The sequence below is a fragment of the Hetaerina americana genome, unplaced genomic scaffold, assembly GCF_022747635.1.
Source record: "Hetaerina americana unplaced genomic scaffold, ioHetAmer1.1.p SCAF_3, whole genome shotgun sequence".
NCBI lineage: Eukaryota > Metazoa > Arthropoda > Insecta > Odonata > Calopterygidae > Hetaerina > Hetaerina americana.
In genome coordinates this window covers 87,258,374-87,285,293 of record NW_027286874.1, presented here as the reverse complement: position 1 = coordinate 87,285,293, position 26,920 = coordinate 87,258,374, and the positions used below count along the sequence as shown (strand labels likewise).

The 26,920-nt window shown below is 36.2% G+C and overlaps 1 protein-coding gene across 1 annotated transcript; it reads left to right on the top strand.

The window, feature by feature from the left end:
* The first annotated feature begins 10,434 nt into the window (after nucleotides 1–10,434).
* On the top strand, nucleotides 10,435–25,175 carry LOC139690892 (aconitate hydratase, mitochondrial-like). Its single transcript, XM_071588507.1, has 15 exons — nucleotides 10,435–10,518; nucleotides 11,163–11,317; nucleotides 11,495–11,720; nucleotides 12,002–12,127; nucleotides 14,436–14,594; nucleotides 15,399–15,549; nucleotides 16,037–16,212; nucleotides 17,813–17,942; nucleotides 18,565–18,722; nucleotides 20,286–20,544; nucleotides 20,641–20,846; nucleotides 21,165–21,262; nucleotides 22,361–22,497; nucleotides 23,134–23,345; nucleotides 24,666–25,175. Exons 1-15 carry the CDS (start codon nucleotides 10,486–10,488, stop codon nucleotides 24,804–24,806), a joined length of 2,367 nt encoding a protein of 788 aa, XP_071444608.1. The 5' UTR covers nucleotides 10,435–10,485; the 3' UTR covers nucleotides 24,807–25,175.
* The last annotated feature ends 1,745 nt before the right edge of the window (nucleotides 25,176–26,920 follow it).

The following is a 26,920-nucleotide window of genomic DNA, read 5'->3' as shown; positions in this document are numbered from 1 at the left end:
ATTACAAAGCAACTACTTCCATTGTTAATCTGTTGAGTAAATTACATAAAGTTACGTCTGAGACAACAAAAAACAAGGTTCATTCGAATTTTGAATATTTCACATCGGAATAGAAATTCCCAAAATGGGATTTCCTATTTAAAATACATTCGATACACATTTTTTTATATGTTTTCTGTATCTCTCGAGATCCCATTATTTATAATTATGAAATCGATCATGTTAACGGTACAGTATCTTTCCGTCGATTTCATCCATCTCGTTGAATGATATCTTCGTCGGACTTATCCTCCACGGTTAATACGACCGCGCGGTGTGCACATTGGGAGAGTGGCAAAATTAGGAATTTTAACAACCCATTTTTTCCCCACCCCCTTTTGTTTCCACCTCAGCTATTAATACCACCGACACGGGATTAAACGGTTTGGTGGGTGGGAATGATTTATTAACCTGATTGCTCCACAGAATAATTGTCAAGTCAGAATCTCTTTTTGGAGTGTAACCACCTACTTGCCCCCTTTTCCTAACCCCAAGGACATGCTGAAGGTGGAGGGACAATATTTTTTTCAAGCTTCATTTCTATCACGAGTTATCCCTTCTCAAATTATGGAACCTTGCGATATCACACGGAGTCATCAAGTAGGATTAGAGCTAAGAGGGTAAGGATATCGAACTGCCACTAGGCCTCTAAATCTTCAGGTCTATCCCGAGCCACCTAATTTAGCCACCTAGCCCAGTCAAATGAAGATATGCCATTGAGAAATCCACCTGAAGTCACCCTTAGCTTGACAAATGGAAGGTGTTCACGACAGATGCGAACTAACGCCATCTATTAAACACTTATTTGAACCAACTGCTACCTCTTAGCTGCGTTTATCGAAATTTGGAAAGTGAGGCGTGTTTGACGACAAACTGCGAATCTTCATCTGGGATTTAATTTCTTTTTTCCGCGTTTTCAGTTTATTTATTTGTATTTATTTATAAAGCCGCAGTTTAAAAATCTGAATGGGTGGAACCGGTAAAAAAAAGAGAAAACAAAATTTTCACGGGGAGAATAATGAATTTCAAAGAAGCTTGAAAAAGATATAAATGTAATAATTGAAATACGTGTATGCATCCTTTCCCGGAGCTATTATGTGTATTCTGTGTCAATTAAAACTCCTCTTTGTAGTAAAATTCTTCTAAACCGTAATCATTCGTATTTATTGACTGTAGTATCTTGCTTATTCTAACATAAAGCTAACAAATGCATGCATTTTTTCCGTACATTGGCCGTCACCACTGTGCACTTGACCGCTACCTGAAGTTGAGAAACATTTTTAAAGCCTCCTAGTGTACCAATCATAATTCTCAGTTAAGCATTTCCAATAATATCTATAATCATAACCACAACATCCAACTTTTCTTGTTTTGCTAATCCCACCATTGCTACTTCATACCTCCCGAAGGAACGCAGTTCTTAGGCGATCTGATCATATTACAACTTAAGCCTAACTTCTTTAATCCGTTTACATTGATTGAAATTTGCCATTTACCATGGATTTACCATGGACCAGACAAATTTGATAATTAAATCCAATCTTCGTTAAGATACTCTTCTTTTTTCTACTGAATGGCATCAATAAAACAATTAGGTCAAGATAACATTGCCTAATCAAATGGGCATTAGGATAACCACAAGTCTGTGAAGTCTGTTCTTTAGCACCGAAGCACACTCTTTCTCGTTCTCTGATTATTCGGATTTGAGCCGCGTTATTGAAACTATTTCTAGTGACGGAGCAACGCCATGACAGTTTTCACGATCTAGTGCCTTAATTTAAATAGATAATACTTAGAAATTTATCAAAAACGTGATTGTGTATTTTATTTTCTTTGTTTTTTCTTTCATTGCCCACTGAGACGCAACACTTCGTTTCCTTTTTCACGGATATAATTCAAAAGTAATTTTGCAGATAATTTTTCTATAGTGGGAATCACACTTAAAAACGTGCGTGTATCAATCGACCCTGCATCTTCTCAGTACGCACTCTCTCCCCATAGGAATTTGAAGCTATTATTTTCATGCCTTGATTGAATAATATTTGAAGCTATTAGTTATTTTACTCACGTGACGGCATATTATGGATAGAAGAATGTTATAGTATTGTTCGGGAATTATTACTCAGCAATTATACGGTGTGTGAAGTTGGATGTTATGCCTATGATTATTTATATTATTTTATAGGCTGAACTGTTAATTACGAGGGGTAGCTTGGGATATTTGAAAACTCTTTCCTGGAGCTCAATACAATGTACTATTGGTTCAGTTCACGACCACTTGCAATAAATCATTCCGCCCTTTTTGGGTAAGAGTTTCCTCCAAATGCTTTCAAACATATTTTCCTAAGCCGAGGTATTACTTTTAACCCTAATAAGTGGAAAGTACAACATTTTATGATGATAGGAACTGAAAAAAGGCGAATTAATATGCTTCAAATGCGAACAGCGATGTAATTGGGAAATAACCCGTGTAAATTATCATAAAATGAAGGCCACAATGTATTTTTCCATTGTTCTTTATTTTGTTACTACTATATTCAACGAATAGGCGTCATCAACAGGTGTATCCAATTGTTTCAGGCCCAACTTTGTGGAAGTTCATGCTCATTAAATGAAGACACAATGAATATTTCCACTGTTCTTTATTTTCGTACTTACATAAAGAACAGTGGAAATATGCATTGTGTGCTTCACTTATGGTCATCAACAGGTACCTGATGATGACGCCTAAGCGTTGAAACTAGTAGTACCAAAATAAAGAACAGTGGACATTGTGTTACATGGTGTGTACAAATTGTTGTATACATTGTTGTATACATAGTGTTGTATGCATTGTTGCATGCATTGTGTTGTATACATTATTGTATACATTTTATTCGGTGAACTATATATGATAACCTTTCCTCATGTTTAATTAAAACTCTCGTCTCTGGGAAAGTTAAAAATAATCTAAAGGTAAACTGTTCCAGTCTTATAATGTTTTGTTAATGTAGGAGAATGTTTCCAAATTTCTTATTAGGGTTATCAATTTCACTCTTCCCAGTGCCCGAGTTTGGATACGAACTCGGACCCGTTGTGTTGCCAGAATTCCACGGTACTAGTCAGGTTTTACCGCGGTCGGGATGATTTTAACCGCAATATTCGTGGGAGTCAATGCATGCACAGGCACGTATCGTTGACATTTCATTCGCTCCAGATAAGGGCAAACACTGAGCAAGAAGGAAACAGACAAAAGTGAATTATGATTAGCTGCCATACCAATGACAACGATCAAAAGATAAGTTTAAAATTATTACAAGAAAGGAAATGACATTTTGTGATGCCAAATTACGTCATTAGGTAGCAAAACTCGCGCTTAGCTCTAACTACTGGCTCGGGATAGATATAGGCTTACGTGATTTTACATTTTTTTTCAACTTCTTAGGGCTCTTAACAACTTCTCCACAACTCCACTGAATGTCTGAAATTGCCATCAAGCTTAACGAAATCTTCCTGAAATAAATGCCAACCGACTCAAAAGTTATTTAGCCATAGTTCAACATTATGGAACAACTTCAGAGTGTAAAAACCATTCGCCTAGACCGGGATTCGAACCCGGATCTCTCGATATCCGGCCGAGTGATTTAACTAGTTAATCTATCAAGGCGACCTATTACACTCCGACATTTTGGGGGCATTTAAAGGAACAAGATGTTGTGTCGAAATACAATGTCACAGACATTCGTAGACGTACGCCATGCGCCAGAGTCCACGAGGCTAAAAACCAAATTTAAACGTTGAGGTTGTTTAAACCTTTGACAAATTCCAAGAAACTGCGAGAGATGCCACCGTTTCTGATTGTTACACTCTGAAATTGTTGCATTTTAATTCATAGTAGCGGATGACTCTGCTAAATGCTACTGTCGCGGCATCTCCCACAGTGTTTTGGAATTTGGACATAGTTCAATATATATTCCGTCGAGATTTGTGGTCAAAAATGTTCCGCAGTATCAACTTTAGAAAGCGTCCCCCATTTCCTTCCTACAATGAAAAAAGATGAATTATAGGCACTGCGATCGTTACTGCATGAATTTTTATTCGGTTTACCTTCCTGAGGCTGTAAAAACGTGAGAGATATTGTCAGCAGAGGAGGAAGAAGAAAATTTGGAGCGAAGAAAACGTGGTGCTTCATAATATTGATGCACCACACTAACCCCGTTTTCCTCCATCTCTTTTTTTTTAATTACAAGTCTTGACATTCCACGCAGCGCACGAGTCAAGAACACAGTATAGATGCAGGTGGGTCACCGAATCGTGAGACTTATTAGTAAGTTGAAGGCTATCCAGGGCAGGCAACCTTCACCGGCATTTTTGAACAGCTGAAGGCCTCCAAGGTAGATTTTGCGTCCTTCAAGCGATAGCGCCAGGCGTTGGTTTTTAATGGCGCCTCAGTGGTGTTTCAAATTCAGCGAAAACATTTTCTCAGAGCAGACCCAGCTAATGGTGGTCAAATGGGTGCTTTGAATTTGCATCCATGACATTTCTCGACAGCAAAACAAAGTCACCTCATTACAAAAAATATATATTACGCATGGTTATAGTTGCCAGCACCGTGCATTGTGTGTGTGTGTGTGTGTGCTATATTATAGTATAAAGCTTCCTAATGTACTTTTATTGAAGAGTTGGAAGATAATTTTAACAAAATCCATTTTGAAAACAATTATCATGTGAACTGTTTAAGATATTATTGGAATTCTTCGCTGTTAAAAGATAAGAAAACTGTATTTTGGACTCGCGGGTCTGTTCTCAGTAGGGAAATACAGATTTGAAGTATGCATAGTCACACATCTTCAAAGAGTGATTAATCTAAAGAAAATTAATGATTACGATTGCCAGTTATTTTCACATTTAAAGGTCGGAATGTTTCAAATAATTTGGTATTCAAAATCAGATATTTGTCCACAGTTCGCAACGGCTTGAGATGGCTACTTTAATTGGATTTACATGAGTGTTAAAATAGTGCATTTTATATTGAGAATAAAAGTATATCAATATAACCCATCAAATTCGATTGGGGAGTTTGTCTGGTGGTATAAGGACCGCCTTTTGGGATAATACCTATGAGTACGGATACCACGCGGGGAAATAAATTTGTCATTGTCACAGCAATATCATCAGAAATAAATAATTTTTAAAACAAATAAAAAGGGAAAATTGTCGATTAAGGGGTGTGATTCACTCAAACATCCACATAAAAATTTTCACTCGCATTTCCCTATCCCTCAATACTATGTAGAAATCTTTCCGGCCTCGGTTACTGCGTGGTGATGCCCTCGCCTGCTGCTTCAGATGTACGGTATCGAGTTCTTCTCCACAGATGAGGGAAACCTACGTAGGTTTCCCACTTTTGGGCTCGGACATTTTTGATTTTCCTTGTTTAATATACGTATTTAAATAAAAAATCCCAATCAGGCCATTATTCTGCTATTATCAAATAAGTAAATAACTTCACCCGTAGCTGTGAGTGGATTAAAAAATTGAAATATCCGAAGAATTTGCACGGGTAGTTCCCCCGCCTACAGATGATTCCGCGTTATATGATATGACAAAGAGCATATTAAAGTTATATATTTTTTTACTGTCCAAAGCATCAAATTAAAGGGGAGAAAATTACGGGATGGGATACTGGTAGACTATAAGCTTCGATTTGTATAGAATAAACGGCCAATTCTCTTGACGTTAACGTAATCACATCTCGGTGTTTTCTCGGTAATTTCCCTGGGAACCTGCAGGCAGCGCGGTGAAATGAAATGATCAGCCTCCGCCTCCCTCTCCTTACCCTGAATGTGTGAATTTCACATGCTCTAAGGTTTGGGACGACGTGAGCTGAACGGTCCCTCACAGTTCAAATGTATCTAACTAAGACAGTGAAAAGCCACCTCTGAGTTAAAAGAAGTGAAATCTAAATCTAACATATTGAAATGATCCAAGTAATCATTGAAGTCATTCATATCACGTTTAAGAGAAATTATAGCTTATTACTTACAAAACTTAAATTGCAATTAATCTAAGTAATAATCCTATTAACCTTTATATCAAACCTCAATCATGTTAAGACAACTCGGATTACGTCATTTGGTTATTTTCAATTAAATACTTGACAGCGGAGTACTGAAATATTTTAACAACTCCCTTGAGTATTTCCATTGCGCCCGACTCCCCACACTCAGATAAAACTAGGTAATAAGTTATGTCTACCTATTTTTGGCCCCTAAAAAAAGCATTACAAACGAAATCAGATTTTGTTTACCCATATTGTTATCTTAAGCTCTCTTCCAGAGAAAGGGAAATGTCCAGCCAACCCCAACTCCTCAACCTGTAGTTTATCGGAATAAAGACCTGTTAAAATTGTCCTTTATTCCCAATCAACAGGGAACACATACAGTTACATATACAGTTGCAGATACAGTTGGAAGTAAGATATGGCTGAAAATGCAAATTGAAATTTGTCCGGATTTAAGCGCCGCAGCCTATACTACGCCATTTATGGACGACATTTGCGATTTCTATATTATTTACCGGCCGGAGGACAATGGGCGCCGAATACATTCGAAGACTTCATCGACATTAACGGACGACAGCAGGGCAGCCGACTGCGAGCGTGCACGAGGAACGGGAAAGGTGAGCGGAGTCGATTTTGAAATGAAGACGGCAGGGAGTTGGGGGGGGGGGGGGGCGTGAAGTGGGAGGGTCGCCGAGACCCCTCCCTGCTATGCCTACTTCTGCTTATCGAACGGGACGATCTGAAATCCGAGGAGTGGAGGGGAGCCGAAAAATTGGCAATTTTGAGTTCGGTAGGTATGACAAACGGTCGGCAGAAACAGCTCAGCTCTCACTTTCCCACGCACCCCTTATTGCATGAGTGAAAATATGCTGCATGCTCTTTCTGCCGCTCTTCGAATGTTTCACGCAATTCGATTGGCAAAAATCAATCAAGTCAGCATCATTGAATGATGAATTTTTCGGAAGAAGAGCAATTCCTATCCGAACGCTTAATTCATTGGGAACACCGAAATGGAATGTGTAGACTCGATTAAATACCTAGGCGTTACCCTCAGTCACGAACTCTCATGGGTGAAATGTATATGGGTAATATGTGGACATGCCAACAAAAAATTAGGATTTATTAGAAGAGTAATTGGTAAATGTGATGAAAAGGTCAAAGAGAAATGTTATCTGTCGCTGGTTAGGCTTAATTTAGAATATGCTGCAAGTATATGGGATCCTCACGAAGTTGGATTGATTTCCGAATCGGTGATTCCCAGGCTAGCTGCTGTAATATTTTGGATGCGCTATTAAGTTTATCATAACAACGTTTTACAAATCTAGCTCCTCTACGCTGCACGGGATCCAATTCGGCAATTAATCCAACTTCGTGAGGATCCCATATATTTGCAGCATATTCTAAATGAGGCCTAACCAGCGACAGGTAACATTTCTCTATTAGAGGAGCTAGGATGGGAATCACTCACGGAGCGAAGGTTAAATTACAGATTAAATGTCATTCATAAATTGGAAGGATGTCTCTTTAGCATTGATGTTCAAAATGACTTATTACCCCAGTCGTATTACTGTATGAGGGATCATGTTGGTAAAATTCGAGAGATTAAGTGTAGAACAGATTTAAGACGTAATTCTTCCAACAAGCGATAAGGGATCATTATAAAATACCTTTTGTCCGACCGCGCTTGGAGGAAAAGGTGTTCTGGGTGTGTAACCACCATAGACCCTCTGCCATAGTCCTTATGGTGGCTCGCAGGGTACTAAATAAAACTTAAAAAAACTAAGCTAAAATTCATGGAATGTCTATTTGGCTTTCACCTTTATTAGATGACTCATTTCTTTCCTGAATTAACATATTGGCAGGTGATTATATTTTAAGCACATACTAGTATTTTGACTGTACCGAGGTATACATATTTTTTCTATTTGCTTTTGGTCACTGGCTGCTCTTTTTTTACGCTATGTCTTGTTCTCGCATGTGTATTCTTCCGTGTGCCTCATGATATCAATTCGGCTTGATTTAAAAAAAGCACTTCATTCGACTGCGAAGCATAAATCAAATATAGTATTATCATTTGGCAGTCTACCGTTTAAGTTATATTTTTGATGTACACACACGGTACACTTCTACATTTACTAGTCACGCCTAACAAGACACAGCCTGACACCGCATATTACAATAAGCATATCTTAAGTTCTTCAATTAAGCATATCTTCTATCTCCCTTCATTCTGTCCAAAATCCCTTATCTTTTTCCTACCACTACTTCGTTTGCCTAACGTCCCTCTCTATCACGTGTCCTCAACATCCCATTGCCAATCAAAATGCTGAAATCCATCCTTCCTGCTTTCTTTGGATTTCGTCTAACGACTCTCTCCCCTCAAAAACTATGCTTAGCACTTCCTCATTTGTTTCCTTATTCGTCCATTTTACCTTTCCCATCTTTCTCCACACTGACATATCAAAAGCCTCAGACTTACGCCTATCATCTTGATGCAACAACTAACTTTCAGTCCTACTAACCCACGTTCCAAACCAAAGCTTCCAAATATACAATATTAAATTTTAACATAAACCAATGCTCAACACAGGCAGTGAAAACTTTTTCTGGGCATAGTATTGTAGTATCATATTACAAAACAATAATTATTCTTCATTTAAATGTTATAACTAAATTGCGTACATAAAAAATTATTTCTTTCCTACATGGAAAATAATTTTTTCCTCTTCTCATAATTTATTTCCCGTTTTTATCGTCAAATATATGGGGAAACGGATTTTAAATTCATTGTGCGAGATTGATATTTAAGTAGTTACTTGAAAAACACTTTCAATTTTCCACTTTATAGATTTTCTAATATCGACTGGTTTCATGTACTTCGCCATTTTCAAGAAGTTACATTTTTCGTAACGCAATTGGTAAAAGTGCAAAATACATTGAATTTAATCGGCAAGTTACTTTCACTTTACCCCATCAGCCCACATCATTGTGCCTACCATACTTGAAAACATCTAACAGTTCTGCAAAAAATGTAGCGCATTTTTATTATGGTTTAACTGTTGAGCTAGGAAACTAGACTCAATAAAAACACGAATAAAATTGTCAATTATTTGCTTTTCGAATCTGGCCTTGGTCGCGTTCTTTTTTACAGGTAATTTTACCAAAAATCTCCCAACATTTTCAAACAACGATCATTCTGCTTGAATTGTAAGCCCTTCGCAGATACTAGAATAATCGAACGAATTGAATTTGGAAGGTTATCTTAAGTACGCATACAAAGTAATCTTTTCGTGCGTGTCCTCTATTCCTCTTTGCGAATACTTTATTGGAATCCGATCAACTGTAGTAAGATTAGTTTTATATAAGATCAGTCGATTCAAAATATAAGACAGTGCCCGCTTTTAGTGAACCATCTGGACATCCGCTCCTCTACAACTTTGCGAAGAGCCGCCGCTAGAGGGCAGCAGCCCCAAAGGAACGAAATATTCATTTTCCTGCACTTCTGCAACCATATCCAGCTTGTTGAGACCAATAGAGAATCTGTTGGGGAATTTTCTGCTGTTAATAACTCTAACAGAACGCAGGAGTTTGAGATTTTCATGAATGCGCCAATTTTTTTACAGAAGTTCTTTATTTCTCGTTATTAATATGAATTAATTTCCAGTATTTGACTTTAATCACTGCCAACACCGCACACCAGGTTTACTGGACTAAAAATGCGCATACATATCTTAAATACCTGACTTGCCGCAAATATAAGAAGCTAGCGGTAATTTTAGCGATAATATAACGAGTTTTTTTCTTAGTCGAAGTGAAGGCTACATATTATAATCGGACTAGTTATTTACTTGAGCGGCTTTAGATCTAAATCGATATATACATATGGAATAGTTGATTTGCTTCTAGGAAAACATTTTCATTAATGCTCTCTTGCACCCTACCACCCATTGCACCCTACACCCACTCATTAAATATTCATTTATTCCAAACAATTAATTGGTATTCGAATCCGTCCTTGGTCTCGAGATTTGGTGTATGTAACAATACCAAATTTGCCCAACAATTCCCAATAGTGAGACCTTGTCAAGTAACGTTCATTTTGGGTGATTGTGCGGGTTCTAGAATAGTCGAGCGATTTGTATTCAGGAGATTTTATTCAGTACGCATAGACATACTCAACTTTTCATCCGTTTCCTCCGTTCTTTGCGAAGACTTTATTGGACTACTGATCAACTTTAGTAAGAATAATTTCACACACGATTAGTCGATTCAAAATATAAGACAGTGCCCGCCTTTTGTCGTCCATTTGCGAAATTCGCTTTTCTACATCACAGCTAAGAGTCGCCGCAAGAGGGCAGGAGCCCCAAAGGAACGAAAAATTCATTTTCCTTCCTTCTGCAACCATGGCGAGCTGGTTAAGGGTTCAGAAGAATCAGGTGGGGAAATTTCTGCTGCTAATATCTTTATGAGACCGCATCAAGTGTGAGGTTTTCGTGAATGCTCTGAATTCTTAACTTTAGTTGATTATTTCTCATTAATTTTGCGAAATAAATTCGGGTGTTAGACTTTAATTGTGGCCAACACCGCATACCAGTGTTACTGAACTAAAAATACGCATATGTATCTTAAATCAATGCTTTTCTAGCTTTATTACGAGTTAGCGGTGATTTTAACGATGAATTTATGTGTTTTCTTCTTATTCGGTATAGGCCATATTCAATGAGCCAAATTCTTGAACAGCTTGAGACCAAAATCGATATATCCATATGAAATAGTTGTTGTCCTCCTGAGAAAACCAAATATTTGGGTCAATAAAAGCTCGCCTTTGGGTTGATGACTGGTCGAGCTGCTGCAAAATAACGCGTATTCAGTAGACAATTTTTCCTTGAATTTTTATTAGTGTTCCAGTGGACCCTGCCTAACGTTTTATTTAATGCAGTCGAAAATGGTTTCATGTAATTTTCATAAGAGTTTTTTTTACTAATCCATATAATGGATTGTATATATAATGGCCGTTAAGTTGTAGTTTTGAGTTCGCTAATATATTTCCTTTAATTGAAGACATTATTTCTACCTTCAGGGTTTGTGGGGGCTTTCCCGTGAAATCCAACGAAGATGTTTCCACATTTCTCCTTTGGCCGCCGCTGCCAACAAGGTGGCTATGAGCAAGTTCGACCCCGGTGTCAACCTTCCCCATGAAACTCTTTCTAAGAAGCTGGATGTCGTGAAGAAAAGGTATGCCAACAACTTATCAGGCCAATACTCACGCATGCCCTTCAAAATAACACGGAGAATCATTGTTGCCCAAGTATCGTCATTATTTATTTTTAGGAAATTTTTTCGGCAATTTTAAGGGGCACTGTTTTTGTAATGAGATATTTGGAAGAGTGTCTTATGGAAATTAATTTACAGGCTTAACCGTCCCCTGACACTATCAGAGAAAGTTTTGTATTCCCATTTGGATGATCCAGCAGGTCAAGAAATAAAGCGTGGTACCAGTTACCTTAGACTCCGCCCAGATCGTGTAGCTATGCAGGATGCTACAGCACAAATGGCCATGCTTCAGTTTATTTCTTCTGGATTGCCAAGAGTCGCTGTTCCATCGACCATCCATTGCGATCATCTGATCGAGGCCCAAGTAAGTATTACGAGTGCTTGATTTTTGATGACCATCTATGAAAAATATTGTGGCATTACACTTATTGCTAGAGTATTTGTGTGCTCTGTGCATAAAGCATCCCGGCAATCGCTGATTGGCAGTTGAATAGAATGGAAACAAACAGTATTCACAGTAGGTGCACTGTTGCATAATGTCTTGAAATATTGGAAATATTTCATGTTATAAAATGTTACTTTTTATGTCTCAGTACTTCAATTGTAAATAAGCTAATTGGTTTTATTTTTTCAAAAATCAATTAGGTTGGTGGAGAAAAAGATTTGGCTCGAGCAAATGACTTAAACAAGGAGGTATACTCTTTTCTAAAGTCTGCTGGTGCTAAATATGGTGTCGGTTTCTGGAAACCTGGGTCTGGCATCATTCATCAGGTATTTAAAAATTCATTATCCCCACAGCTTTAACAATTTCCAAGTCCAGTATTGTTTCAATAAAGACTGGAAATCATGTAAATGATCTGATACGCTCATTTGAAAAATATTTTGCTTCTTTCAAACTAGTAGCAGCAGCCACTGAAGCATTGCTGTAGTCAATAAAACTTGAACCAGTTACACATTTCACTTTAAGCCAATGTTATATCATAATATTAATTTTTTTCACAATAGATTCTGTGAATAAAATATATATGACCTCTCTTTATTGAAAACCCCTTATGGTACATTAAAAGAATTAAAGGTATTTTTTTTGGCATTGATTGCTTTTCTCAAAGCAAAGGGTGATCTATGATTAATATTGTGCATCTTTTCGTGTGATTACAGTGCATTTGTGGTCTATATTTTAAAATGCGATTCTTTTGAAAATATAAACTTCTGATATGTGCATAATGATGGAAAGCCTTTTTTCCATCTCTCCAAATTGTTCTTGTCAATGCTTGATAGGCAGGGAGAGCTTAGATAGTCTTTTTGAAACTGCATATGCCCAAAGAGTTCGTGCAGGTGCTGGTCCCTCACTCAGTGTTTGCATATTATAAGGTATTTGATTTTAAAGGAGATCTGAAATGCTGTTTTTTTTTTAATTTAGAAATATTCAATCTCTTGATAATGATGACTTTTTCCTTTAAAAAAATATCAAGCACTATATTTCCTGGTGCATACAACACCTGTTTTTGATCGAAAATGTGCTCTGAAATCAGCCTGAGTATGATGTACCAAGGGTTAATGGTATAACTTTGACCTGTAAGACTCGAAGCAATTTGCTGGAAAAATACTTGCCATTGAATATTTTTTCCCTGCATCAGGCATAGAAAATGGATCCAGCGCATCACAATTTTTCGACCCTGAGATTCATAACCACTGCTGAACCTTCTGGAATATACTCTGTCTCTCCATGAGTAGGAGTCAGTTTCTGTGGTATGGAGGGGTAAAATATCCCCACTTTCACTTCAACTGGCCAAACATCATCTTTAAGATGATGCTTTTCAAGGCTAATTGACGCTCTTGAGTTTAAAAGAAATATATTTTTCACCAACTCTCAAACCATCACATTTGAATCACTCTAGGGAAATATTCCAGACAGATGCTTCACGATGTCATCAGGCATTGCATTGGACTGGTCACGACCAATGTAGAAGATGGTCCTGCGAGGAACTCCCACAAAGTTACACACAACAGTTGGCTGGTTACAACTTCCATACACTATATTTTGTTTGCGTTTGTTCCACTAATAATTCACCATTTGAAAACCTTCCTCATAATAGTGTTTTAATATTTCTTTACCTCCTAAAAAAGTTTCCAAATAAATCTTAAATGTATACAATGGAGCACATTTAATATCATCTCACATGTGGTGCTGCAGCAAAACTTATGCATTGAGCTAATTGGGGGGGGGATGTTACCCCTCTATTGCATCTTTCCCAAAAAAGTTAGTCTACAGGCACACAACCTTAAGTAGTGCAAGTGTCATAAAACCATGGAAAATGGTTGCTTTTCGTACAACTTTGATAATATCAAAATACTAACAGAAACTAAGTGTTGCATAAAAAGTTGGACATCTTGGGATCTTAAGAGATGAGATTATCGTACAGTATTTCATTGAAATTTGAAATCTTGAATGATGCTTCAGAACACAGAAGCAAGACAGCTCAAAGGCATTTTGACCCATCTTCCAACTGAGAAGACAATGTGAGACTATGGGAAGCAGATGGTGGATTTATTAAATGCAGATGTGAGTAAAAACTTAAAGTTCATGAGCTCCTAAATGGACGAAGCCTGAGGAACATGTTAAGAACTGGATAATGAATTGGATTACTGTTTCCACAAAAGTGATTTTACTTGAAGGGAGAAAATAAGTGATAACGATGTCTAGTCTATTGCCAGATTTTTCTGGGACAGTATCACAATGCGAGTGATTCATAAAGAGAGATTGTCTGTGTATGAGATCTAAAATAGCAAAAAAATCACATTTAACTCTAAAGATAGGTTATAAGGCACCAATTCACGGTATCGTACAGATTGGAAGAATGAAACTGCAGTCAATTTCTAGTGTTTGTGATAGTCTGAAAATGTCCTGGCAGGAAGTTATGTGAGACTTTTTTTTAAGAAAGTAAAGTTAGAAATGTGTTAGGATAGAAGTTAAGATGACATTGCATACGAAGACACCATTTGAATGAGCACACATTGGAGGTAAACCAAAGTCATTCTGAATCATTTCTGTTGAATACTATGTTCATTTTATTTCTAGATTATTCTGGAGAATTATGCCTTCCCTGGTCTTCTCATGATTGGAACCGACTCTCACACACCCAATGGTGGTGGACTGGGCTGCTTGTGCATAGGCGTTGGTGGTGCTGATGCTGTTGATGTCATGGCTGATATTCCATGGGAACTGAAATGCCCAAATGTATGTTGTAGTGTGCCCCTCATATTAAATATCATATTAAATTGCCAATACAATTACCAGCCATTGAAGTAATATGCCATGTGTTATTCTGGTTAGAAAATTTGGTTCACTAATAAGATAACTTTTTTTAAATCATTATCATAGTGCTGTATCAATAAAATAGGTTATTTCCGTAATATTCCATCCCAATTGAAAAGTTACCTATGGAAACTTCATTACAAAGTGAACTATGGTGGTAGTTACTTCAATTCCTTCTGATGCTGTATCCAGTGCACCCCATTGAGAGTTTAAAGGCATAAAGTGTGCTTGAAAACTTATCGATGCCAAATACATTTAAGTATTCGGTTAAGCTATTACATTCTGCCATAAACCTCAACAACCAGGAAAATGTTTCTATTGAGGGCAATCTGAATGTACTTCATTATTAAATTGATTGATTGAGGATATTGCAAATATATGTATTAGTATAATATCTGCATTGGTATCCATAAATGTAGAGTTAAAAACTTATTTGCATAAATGTTTGGTTTTTCAGGAGAAAATATTTTTTTTCACTCCATCAAGAGTGTCCTTCCAAATATGCAAAATTGCATTCCCTATACATGTTCTATTGTAATGATTGCTGTTTAAATGATAACATTTGCATTATATTAGGGCACTAATTTTCTGCTTCAATTTAGGGAACGGTGCCCAGAGATTACTGAACATAATATAATTGGCACTCTGGCTCATTTCCTTGAACGAGTTTATTGGTTTTGTTATTTCAACTAAGTATCTTTGAATCTCTTTGCATTACTCATACAGGTGATTGGTGTTAAGTTGACTGGAGAGTTGAAAGGCTGGACTTCCCCCAAAGACATTATTCTCAAGGTAGCTGGAATTTTGACTGTCAAGGGTGGAACAGGTGCTATTGTTGAATACTTTGGCCCTGGAGTGGACTCCATCTCCTGCACAGGTAGGTTTAAAGAAAAATTAAGAAATAATTCCTCCTATCAGCTCCCACAGAGCTTACAAATCGAGTTTTCTGATCTCCCCTGCTCCCGAAAATGCATTGCAGAGGGCTTTTATTTTCATTTTCGCACAGTAAATGGTGATTACTTAATCTGTATTGTCAATGCTTTCCAAATTATTTTGGCAGAAAAACTAGGCAAACATCATCTTTCTCGTGGAAACTAAAATAAGATGACTCATATTTTGGGTAAAGAGCCGTGCACAGTTTCTCTCTCAGGTTTTACTAGCATTGAAAAATATTTTAGGAGAAAGGGAGTCATGCTGCTAGCTAACTCCGCTATTATCAGTCACAAAATGTTCTGCATGCAAAGAAACTTTTTAACTCTTCAACATTAATCACTGCTGGTAACAATAAGTTGCTGTGATCCCATGACATTGACTTGACAGTATTGAAGTGGTTTTTTTCAATGGTTATAATGCAATGTTTTCAGGCATGGCAACTATCTGCAACATGGGTGCAGAAATAGGAGCAACTACCTCTATTTTCCCATTCAACAAGAGAATGAAAGACTACCTGGTGGCCACTGGAAGATCAGAAATTGCTGATGAGGCCGAGAAATACTCAAAAGTTCTCCTAAATGCTGATTCCAATGCTCCATATGACAAGGTTTGTTTAATTTGAAGCCTTTTTCTATGTGACTTGCTTTCATTGCTTGTTGTGGACTTAAGCATTATATGGAGCTGGCTGGAGAGATTGCTTTGCGTAAATGGAAAAAGCCAACCAAATATTGCTTGCTGACAACTTGTAATATAATAGTAGCAAATTTTCAGCTTCAAATGGCTGGAGTGATTTGTAAATGATGATATGTGCCTTGAAAACATCCTTTCATAACTATTTTGGTCTAGCTGGCTTAGCATACTGACTTTTTTTTATTTAAATATTGATGAATAACATGTCCAACACCTCATATAAATGTCACAAGCAAGTGTGCTCCCACCTTTGTGATTGATGATCTGTTAATTCTGTAATTTCTTTACTAGAAGCCTGATAACACGTAAAGAATGGTTTAAAAGTAATAAGTTTAAAATGGAATCCACTAAGGAGAAATGTGCCCTTTGGTTTATTGCAGCATTTGATAATTGTAATGGAAATGCCTAAATCTGACATAAAAGATATTGGTGAGATATGTTAATTAAAATTTTTAATTTTTCCAAGTGTACCAAATTTTAAAATTCGCTTCGAAATATTGTAATATTTTTGTCCATGTTTATCCCCAGTGATGACTTCATTTCGCAATCATATGTGCATATATTCAAGGTTAAATTTTTGTTTAAAATATGCGGGTACTGTACACATCTAAAGTATAAATTATGGAGTAAGCTAAGAAAGTTCTTGCTTACTTTAAAATCGCACCATTTGGTGTTACATTTTGTTAATTAATTATAGTATGCAGTGCTCAATGATTTTATAGCATGAATGACCGAGTGACATTTGGTTGATGAGAGTAAGGCCATCTAGGTCTGAATGTTCTCGCAATAAATTCATCAGAATTCAAGAGGCCTTAAAACTGGAAGCCTTAAGTAAACTAGTCATCTGTAGAATTCATTTGTCAAATCTATAAAAATATGTGTAAAATAATGAATTTTGATTTTGAAGTGCATCACACTGCAATTTTCTCAAACGATTAGCCATGTGTTCCGAATCTTTCAATTTTTATTACCATATTGTTTTATTATCTTGACAACTTACTCTCTCTGCCTCAGTGCTTAAGATGAAGAGCGTGAAGGAAGTTTGTTATTTATGTTCTTCTTAACCAATTAAAGCCAGAATTCTAAATGTGTTTGCTATCGATATTTTTTACTATTCCCTTAGTTATCATCATATGTTAAACATTTTGAAAACTTCTAAGATACAGTTTAGATCCTAAGATACAGTACAACATGATTCAATAGTTGATCTTGTAACTGCTTGCATGACATCCATATCAGTGTCCCAATTTCCTGAATATTTGTGCTAATTTATGACAAAATATGTATTACCAATTTTTCAAAGATGAAAACTTATTGCCAACCAAGTTTCAATATATTTTACTATCTGCTGGACAAAAACCTGAAGATGACATGGTATATCAAAACCTGGTTGGTAATAAAGTTTTATCTAGAGGATAGGGCAATCGTTTGGTCCTTAATATGTTCTAATTTCACTGCATCGTGCCTGAAACTAGGTGATTCATCTGCTAATTTCTTGAATCATCTCTTCCTCATAGGTTATTGAAATTAATCTTAGTGAATTGGAGCCTCATGTGAATGGACCATTCACTCCTGATCTTGCTCATCCTATCTCCAAGCTTGGTGAGACGGCCAAAAAGAATGACTGGCCTCTTGAAATTAAAGTTGGTATGTTGCACCATAATTTTTACACCTTATCTGAAATTGTAAATAGTTCCCCCATGAGCATGTATTGAAATATCCTTTTTGAGGTCACCCTATTGACGCTTGGGTCTCATAATAATTTTATACCCCTTTGTACATAGGGATGTACTCCACCCAAGGTCCATGCAGTCATACCCCTCAGTTCAATTAAACACCTGTGGTAAATTAGTTAACTGCTGCTAATGATAATTATTTAAACCTTCAAAATTAATTATTTTCTTCTGGAATTGTCAATAATGTCTTTATAATTCATGTGTGTGTTATATGACCTGCTTTTCTTTTAATTTATTGAATTTATATCAGTATGGGCTCCTGGTGCAAGAAATTAATTAATATGAAAATTAATTTTCTTATTTCACTTCATTTAATATTTAAAATATGGTCTTATGGTTGAATGTTTGAAAATGAGTCCAAAGTACATTTATATTATGATTTATTATTGGAATTTTTCCCTAAAATACTTCCTGATATAATTGCTCCTGAACTTAATTTTTTAATTTATTGTTTCAAGGAATGTTGTTATTGCAAATGGTGGATGTCTTATAAATATGGTTATGATGAACATATATTCTCCCTTTGTGAATAGGATTGATTGGTAGCTGCACAAATTCCAGCTATGAGGACATGGGTCGCTGTGCAAGCATTGTGAAGCAAGCCCTGAAACATGGCCTCAAGTCTAAAATTGCTTTCAACGTGACACCCGGATCTGAGCAAATCCGTGCTACTATCGAGCGTGATGGAATTGTGAGTCATGCAGTTGGTTAGCTTATCTTCTACTTGTCTAATACAGATATATTCGTTAAATGATCCCTAGAGCTGTACTGGTGGGAGCAATGGTATTTGCTCCTGGTAGGGTCACCCATGCCGTATTGGTCCAAGGGCACTAGCCAGATGAAACACAGTCCTAGCAGTGTCTGTTCCTCATAATATTATCAGTATAAGTATTTACTAAGCCAACAATTTTGGTCATTGTTAAGGTATACATGCCACTGAGCAATCATTGAGGGAAAGAAGTCGATGGTGTATACAATCAGTTAAAGGATATAATCGCTGGTGTCCCTGGAGGGAACTATTTGATAGTGATGGGAGATTGGAATTTGACAGTTGGTGATGGTAATGAGGTGGGAGATTATGGTTTAAGTACAAGGAATTGACCAACGGGAGAAAGCAATCAATTTCCAAGAGAGACCGGTTAATCTAAAAATCACTTGGTTTAAACCACACAAAAGGTATAGGTATTCATGGAAAATGGCTGGAGATGCAGGAAGAAATCAGTTATATTATATTATGGTTAGGCATAGATTTAGGAATATCATGATTAATTCACATTTTCCCAGGAGTGGATGTTGACTCAGACCATAATGTAGTAATGATGAAGTGTAACGTAAAATTCCAAAAGATAAAACATGGAAGAATGTTTAGGAAATTGAATTTGGATTTCACAAGGAGGAGGTGATTTATGACAGGGAATTGAGTGAGGATGTTACAAAAAGGATCATCAGAACTTTGATTTAGTGGCTGGTTTGTGCACTGTGGAAGCATAGTCATTGAAGCAAGGCAATAGGCATAGATTGGAGGCTTTTGAAATATAGGTGTGGAGAAAGATAAAGAAGGTTAGGTGGTCAGAAAGGAAAACAAATAAGGAGGTGCATGGTATGTTGGGGGAGGAGAGGGGATTGGTGGTAGAAATCTGGAGTCAAGAAAGTTAGATGCTGAGCATTTTGATTGGCAGTGGGATGCTGAAGAATGTTAGGCAATCGAGGAAGGGGCAGGAGTAGGAAAGGGATGTTAAATGGAATGAAGGGAGGAAGAAATATCGGGGATTGAAGAGGGGCTTACTATAATATTGGATGTTATTTTATGTTTTGTTGAGAGAGGCATGAGAATTTTCACTGTGCCATTTTGTAGCTTGTGTCCATCTGAAACCTACCTTAACCAGTAGATTACTGATTGTAATAATACAATTCATCAATGATTCTTGGAAGCAAACAACTGTATAATATTTTGAACAAAAGAGCCATATATTTCCAACTAGGTAGCTTTGTTGAATACCAACATTTTAAAGATTTAGCCGAGTCTTTTTCTTCACAGTAACTTTATCATGATGATGATGGAATGAGTAAGCTTAAGGCATCAGTCAGGGTTTGAAAATGCTTCTGAGTGGGAAACTCCAAACTATTTTCAGGAAGGCCTAAGGTTAATTCTGCTATTTTGTGTAGCAGATATAAAGAATGTGCACAGTTGTTTTATTTATTAAGTGACATTACTAATTTTTTTTTATGTTTCTGATTACTTTGTTGATTGTAGGCCCAAACATTGCGAGACTTTGGAGGTACCGTTTTAGCAAATGCCTGTGGTCCTTGCATTGGTCAGTGGGACAGGAAGGATGTGAAGAAGGGGGAAAAGAACACGATAGTGACCTCATATAACAGGAATTTCACCGGCCGAAACGATGCCAACCCAGCAACACATGCATTTGTGACATCCCCTGAGTTGGTGACTGCCCTATCGATTGCTGGCACCTTGAACTTTAACCCACAGACTGATAAACTGAAGGGAAAAGATGGTAACTGAAATAGTCTAAATGTGTGGACTGTTTTGTTTTTATTTTGTTCTGAGAATTGCACCAATCCATTGCTATAATTATTTTGTCATGGTGTAGGTAAGGATTTCCTTTTGGATTCACCTTTTGGTGATGAACTTCCTAAGAGTGGATTTGATCCTGGTGTGGACACATACCAAGCCCCACCTGCCGATGGAAAGAATTTGAAGGTGGATGTGGACCCTAAGTCACAGAGGTTGCAGCTGTTGGAACCATTTGATGTGTGGGATGGAAAAGATCTTACTGATCTTACAGTCCTCATCAAGGTTAGAATGTTTCTTTAAATGGACTATTTTAGATGTGCTATTTATTCACTTTACGGTTTTATGTGCTAAAAGTTTCTGATAACTTAGATCGGACATCATTCATATATTGAGGTAAGCCATGCATATATAGTTGAGGCATAATTCAGATCTTTTTCAAGTTAATTCTGTTATTCCTTCCTAATTTTATGTCTTCCTATCCTGCTGAAAAATACTTCCTTCAATTTTATGGTTAAATGTTCCCTTTCAACTGTTTGTCAATTCAGTCAATAATGAAAATCATCGAAACAAACTGGTAATGTTGGCAATTGAACATTTCAGGTCAAGGGCAAGTGCACTACAGATCATATTTCGGCTGCTGGCCCATGGCTAAAATACAGAGGACACCTTGATAACATTTCAAACAACATGTTCCTTGGGTGAGTTCTTTGATTGGGTCCCATTTTATGGTTTTTTAATATTGAATAGGGTTTCAAAGTCGTCAATAATTAACACCAATGCATCATGAAATGGCCTATATACTCACATGTTAACTTTACTTCTATTAACTGAAGTTCTACTCATAAAATAAGATGCACTCTTTACTAAACAGCATTTTTCAACGAAAATTTTGGCCACAAGTAGGTAATTTCTGGGTCGGCCATTATTCAAATTGCTTGATTTCATCTACTTCGAGCAGAAAAGACACCAGAACAATATTTTTAATGTGCATAGATAGTCCTTGGTTGGGAAAATTAATTATTCATCCCAGCGGAATTAAGTTCCCTGTGTGCACTGAATGTTATAAAGTTAGAACTTTTAAATTTTACTTAAGTTTTAGTTTCCAGTAAATATAAATTGTCTTATATTTAAATGAAATCATAAAAGATAAACATTTTATTTATGCATAAAGAAACTACATTATTAAAATGGTTAATTTATATCAATGATAATCGATGTATAAATTCCTATCCCTTCATCAAGAAGTCAAAGAACCAAACATAAAATATCTTGTCAATCCAGATTGCAACTGATGTTGAGTTCTATAAAACAGAATGACTGAAGTATTTAGAGTCAGATGTGTAATAATTCCAAATTTTTCGTGCTAATTATTGGTTACAGCTTAAAGAAGTTAATGCAATTAAGTATTAGATTTCCTGAGTTTGTTTCCGGGAAAATCAACTGGCATGAGTTAATTGATAATATGTTTTCAATTTTTCCTGTTAAAAAAATTGTGGTACTACTTATATGAAGTGGTGGTGTACAAGCATATATATGCACATAAATGTGTAATACATTTGTTGCGTGTAAACTATATACTAATATTTCTTGCTATTGGTTGTTCATTTACAATTGAAGCTAAACATGTGAAGTAATAATTTATTAATTAATGTAAACTAGTTTTTAAAAATTTCAGGTATTTATCATTTTATTTATTGCTTTGTTTTCCTATTCTTTTGTTAATCTAAATTATGAACACGTGCGAATTCATTCTTGTAACAAAATAATAATATGGCAATAATTTCTTTAAAATACAGTGCTGTTAATTCTGAAAATAATGAAATGAATAAAATCAAAAATCAGCTAACTGGAGAATGGGGTGGTGTTCCTGATGTTGCCCGTCATTACAAGTCAAAAGGAGTCAAGTGGTGCGCTGTTGGAGATGAAAACTACGGTATGTAGCTCCTCATTCACACAGGGGGAAATTTTGTGGCTCTTGTTGGTTCGGATATCAATATATTTACGAGGACTAACAGCAACCATTTTGTTACAATCAATCCAAGCTAATTTTATCATAGTTAATTAGAATACAATATCAGTGTCAACCTATTTAACCAATGGGCTTCATTTTCTAAAGCGACAACTTAGAGAAGCATATTGTTTCCTGTGAATAGTAACCTTATCAAAGAGGTTGCATTGATCTATGAATAGTTATGATGCACTATGTGTAAACTCCTGTGAGATGTGCACCCCATCTTTGAAATCACAAATACAGAATTTTTAAGAAAATTCTTAGCCAAACCAAATCAACTTAACCAAAAATGACTGATCAATAGCAAAATGTAGCCAATGAATCAAGTCGAATCCTGCATCTTCATTTCTCCAAAGTCTTTGATTACTGTTATTTACTGTGGTAGTACATGGGCATATATGGTGCACCAAAATTATATTTTTGTAATTGCACTTCTAAAATGGGTGGAAAAACCATATTAGAACTGCATTTTGATAATAGTTTGCATACATGGGAAAATAATTTGAATTGCTTCCTTTAATTGTGGGTTATTGTCTATCTCTTTGTCCTTTGGAACAGGTGAGGGAAGCAGCAGGGAACATGCAGCTTTGGAACCTCGCCACCTTGGAGGGCGAGCCATAATAGTGAAGTCATTCGCCCGTATTCATGAAACTAACCTGAAGAAGCAGGGGCTTTTGCCTTTGACCTTTGCCAACCCATCCGATTATGACAAAATTCAGCCGACTGACAAAATTTCGCTCCTTGGACTTGCCAATTTAGCCCCAGGACAGGTAGGTTTTCCAAATGCAACCTGCATATCTGGCAGTTTTAATCTTTTATCTTGTTGATTGGTTATTTTTCAGAGGGTATAACTCAAAATGTGCAATAAATACCAGGGGCCACTGCCCCCATCTTTTCTTTCAACCCTGAACTCACCTCTCCCACCTTGAGCTCACTGAATGTTCAGTTAAGTACTGACACGGACATCCTTCCACATAAATCCAGGGTGTCCATTTTTGGGAAATTTAGAAAACTTCAGAAATTTCCATCTTTTTAGAATTTATTTCATTTAGCTGGGTTGATGGGGTGTACAGAGAGTATTCAGCTACTGACAGAGGATGGTCCTGGGTACTGGATGATGACTCTGGACGCTCCCAAACTTCACTCAAAAGTATGTAATTTTAGGAAGCCAGGGAAATCTTCGGCTGCCACTCAAGGGAAGGAAATCCTCCCCCCTTTTAGTTTCATGCTAAAAATCACTAGCTTCAAGGTTTAGTGCAGGGTGGTGTGGCTCTCCTATTAGGCCAATGTTGGTATAATTATTTTTTCTGGGAAAATTAAGTTCAGGTTCATTTGAACAAGGAATGCTTACTCTGTATTACAGTCAGTAGTGTAAGTTTAGAAAAAGTATGTTTCAGGAAGTGTAATCATAACAGCTACATTTTGCCCTTCATTTTTATTCTACCAGTTTTTTATTCATTTTAATTATGAAACAGTGCTGATTGTTTTTCATTTATAGATTTATTATTTTTTGGATGTGTATAGTTTCATTCCTCAGCCCTGCTGTTGTCCAGATAATGTCTGATTCATGTTAGCAATCAATATCATGTTTTCCAGATGAATGATGGCATTATTCAATTTCTTATTCTAAAATTGACTCCAATTGGTACCCATTTCTCATACCATCGTTCAGCAGTCTTGTTCATGTATAATTTAATAAAACCTACAAAATGCCCTGGATAATCATTTTAAAAAACCATAATTATCCCTTGGGAAATGCTATTAAATTTTTTAAATCATTTGATGTATTGGTAGTGGACATCCAGAAAGCCCTCAACATAGTTTTCTCCTTCCTGATGGTGATCAACTTGTTGACTTAAGTATTGATGTCTGAGAAATTTGTCTCGTATATCACTTATGTGACATTAGTTGTTCACCTAGTGGTAGTAGATTTAAACATTAATTGAAGTCTAAGCAATGTCTTTACTCTCTTAAAAACTTAATGTGTGTTTGAAATAGGCCCTTAATGGGATAGAATAGAAATGAATGAAATATAAATTTAAACATCCTTTAATTACTACTACTTATTGCATATGCTTGTTTTTTTTCAGCCAATTAAAGCAGAAATCAAACATGCTGATGGTAAGGTGGAGGCAATAACTCTAAACCACACTCTGAATGAGCAACAAATTGGATGGTTTAAGGCTGGAAGTGCACTTAACCGTATGAAGCAGATTGCGATGGGAAAGTAAAAGACTCGTTATTGTGCGAATGAATAATAGTGTGATTATGGCATCTTTGTGAGACTTGTGGTGATTTTGTACAGGTGTTCAGGCATCATGTGTAGAAAATCAGGAAGATTCTAAATCCAATTGGCATGTTAAGTTGAATGTACCGGATAAAATTTTAATGGAGTACTTTGCAAGACCGCACATGTCAACCTATTGGCCTTTTGTATTTAAAAATTTTTTTTTAATTCATGGTGTAAATAGACTTGAGCCATATGTAGCTGCTAGCAGTTGGATTGCTGCCCTTGTTTTAAACATTTAGCAGTATTAAATGTACAAATTTCAAAATAAACTTAATCAAATTTAAAAATAAATTATTATATTAAAGTATAATTTATGTATGCACTTATTTTCCTTCTCCTTAATTGCTAATCTTCAAGCAGACATTCTCTTAAAAATGTAACTAGTTACTCGACTACTGTAAACATTTTAAGTGCTGTGTAACAGAAAGAATCTATTATAAAGACTATTCACTTTTCTAATAAACAATCTTGTAATAGAGCAAAACTGCATGCTACAACAAAATAAGCTACTAAAACTTCCCGGCAATGCCATTTCTTCAAAATTTTCCTACAAACCTCTTTATTTCTCTACTACCGATTAGTTTAAGTCAGAAAAGAAACATTTTATGTTCCATTGTTTTCATATGAAGCATTGAAACATTTCTAAATATTTTTAGATTTTTTCAAATGTTGTCAGACTTGGAATAGTTGGGAGGGGGGATGACAGCAAAAGGTTAAATTTTTCATGAAAGTCAGTTTCAGAAAGCTTTTCTTCAGTGATCAAAATTTAAAGAAACTGTGGTCCATAATAATTGGAAGCATAATAAATAGGCCCGCATCAGCAGCCAGCTCTGAGAGCCTCTCCTGCATCAAAATTTTCCATGTGATTTCGGAACTAGAAAAATAGGCAGGGAGAGACATAAATATGCATTATGCCAAGGAGCCTATTCCAATATGCCTTTTGAGAATATTCATGAATTTTCATTATTGCTCAATATTTACTATTTTTGGCAATCGTCACTGTGTATTGAGTCACATACAACATTCATTTTTAAAAGTTTAATAATGATGATGATATTGTGTTTTTTCACTCTAGCATAAATTCTATGCAGCGTATTTTGTAGCATCCAAAATTAATACAGCCATGTGAAGTGAAAGTATTGTAAGCAGAGCTAATACTGTACTGCCTGTACTTAGGTTTAGATTTGTGTTCTACGAAGCCTCTTCCATCCTGAAAAACAAATACTGGACTGGATTTGATTATGGCTACAGTTTTACCTCATGAGCAGGGCCCACTTAGTGGCTCATTTGATTCACATATTTAGTACCATTATTGGCCTCCCAACAATTTGTTGTGCAATGAAATCTACTATAGTTTTATAGTTAGTTGTAAGAAAGATATTCAAAGATAAATTTTTAAATACCCTCAATCCTACCAAAGATTCAATTCTAGCTCTTTTATAAAACAATAAAATCTGTTATGGTTTAGAATTAAAGGAGAGGAAATTCAAAACCATTGCAAGGACATATTTTTATTCCATAAGTTTCTTGTCTGCATTTTTCTGGAATCGGCTTCCTAATCCCAATGCTCACCTTAGGTTCATTTTTATGACCATGTACTTTCAGGTTATGACTTTCCAGTAGGTTCTTCATGTAACACCAAATACAGTGTTTAATTAAATGTTAAAAAAAGTATTGCTCCTTGGAGATGAAGTTGAGTACCACATCAAAAAAAAAGGCTGGACCTGGGGTTTTTTCATCATCAAAAACAAAATAAATTGCTTTTTCTTCAGTTGAGCCAAATGGTTATTATCAGCTATCTTGAATTAGGCCCTCGGCTTGTTCCAGGATCGAAGTTATTGGACTTCCACCTTTTCCTAGGTCATCCCAAATTTCTTTTACCACAACGTTTGTATTGAAAAGCTTCCCCAGGAAATCTTCCTTCTTCCATCCATTTCACATAAACCTTGCATTTTTTTGTATTTTCTATTATTTTCTCATTAATATGTTATATTTTAAGTCAATTCTATGATGTCAGTATTCCACAGTCTGTCTTGTCTGGCTCAAATGATCTAA

Excerpts from the sequence above, each read along its gene's own strand:
- LOC139690892 (XM_071588507.1), top strand. The coding sequence starts at position 10,486 with ATGGCGAGCTGGTTAAGGGTTCAGAAGAATCAG. Across the intron at positions 11,318-11,494 it reads CTGGATGTCGTGAAGAAAAG|GCTTAACCGTCCCCTGACAC; the intron begins GTATGCCAACAA and ends ATTAATTTACAG. Across the intron at positions 20,545-20,640 it reads TAAACTGAAGGGAAAAGATG|GTAAGGATTTCCTTTTGGAT; the intron begins GTAACTGAAATA and ends GTCATGGTGTAG.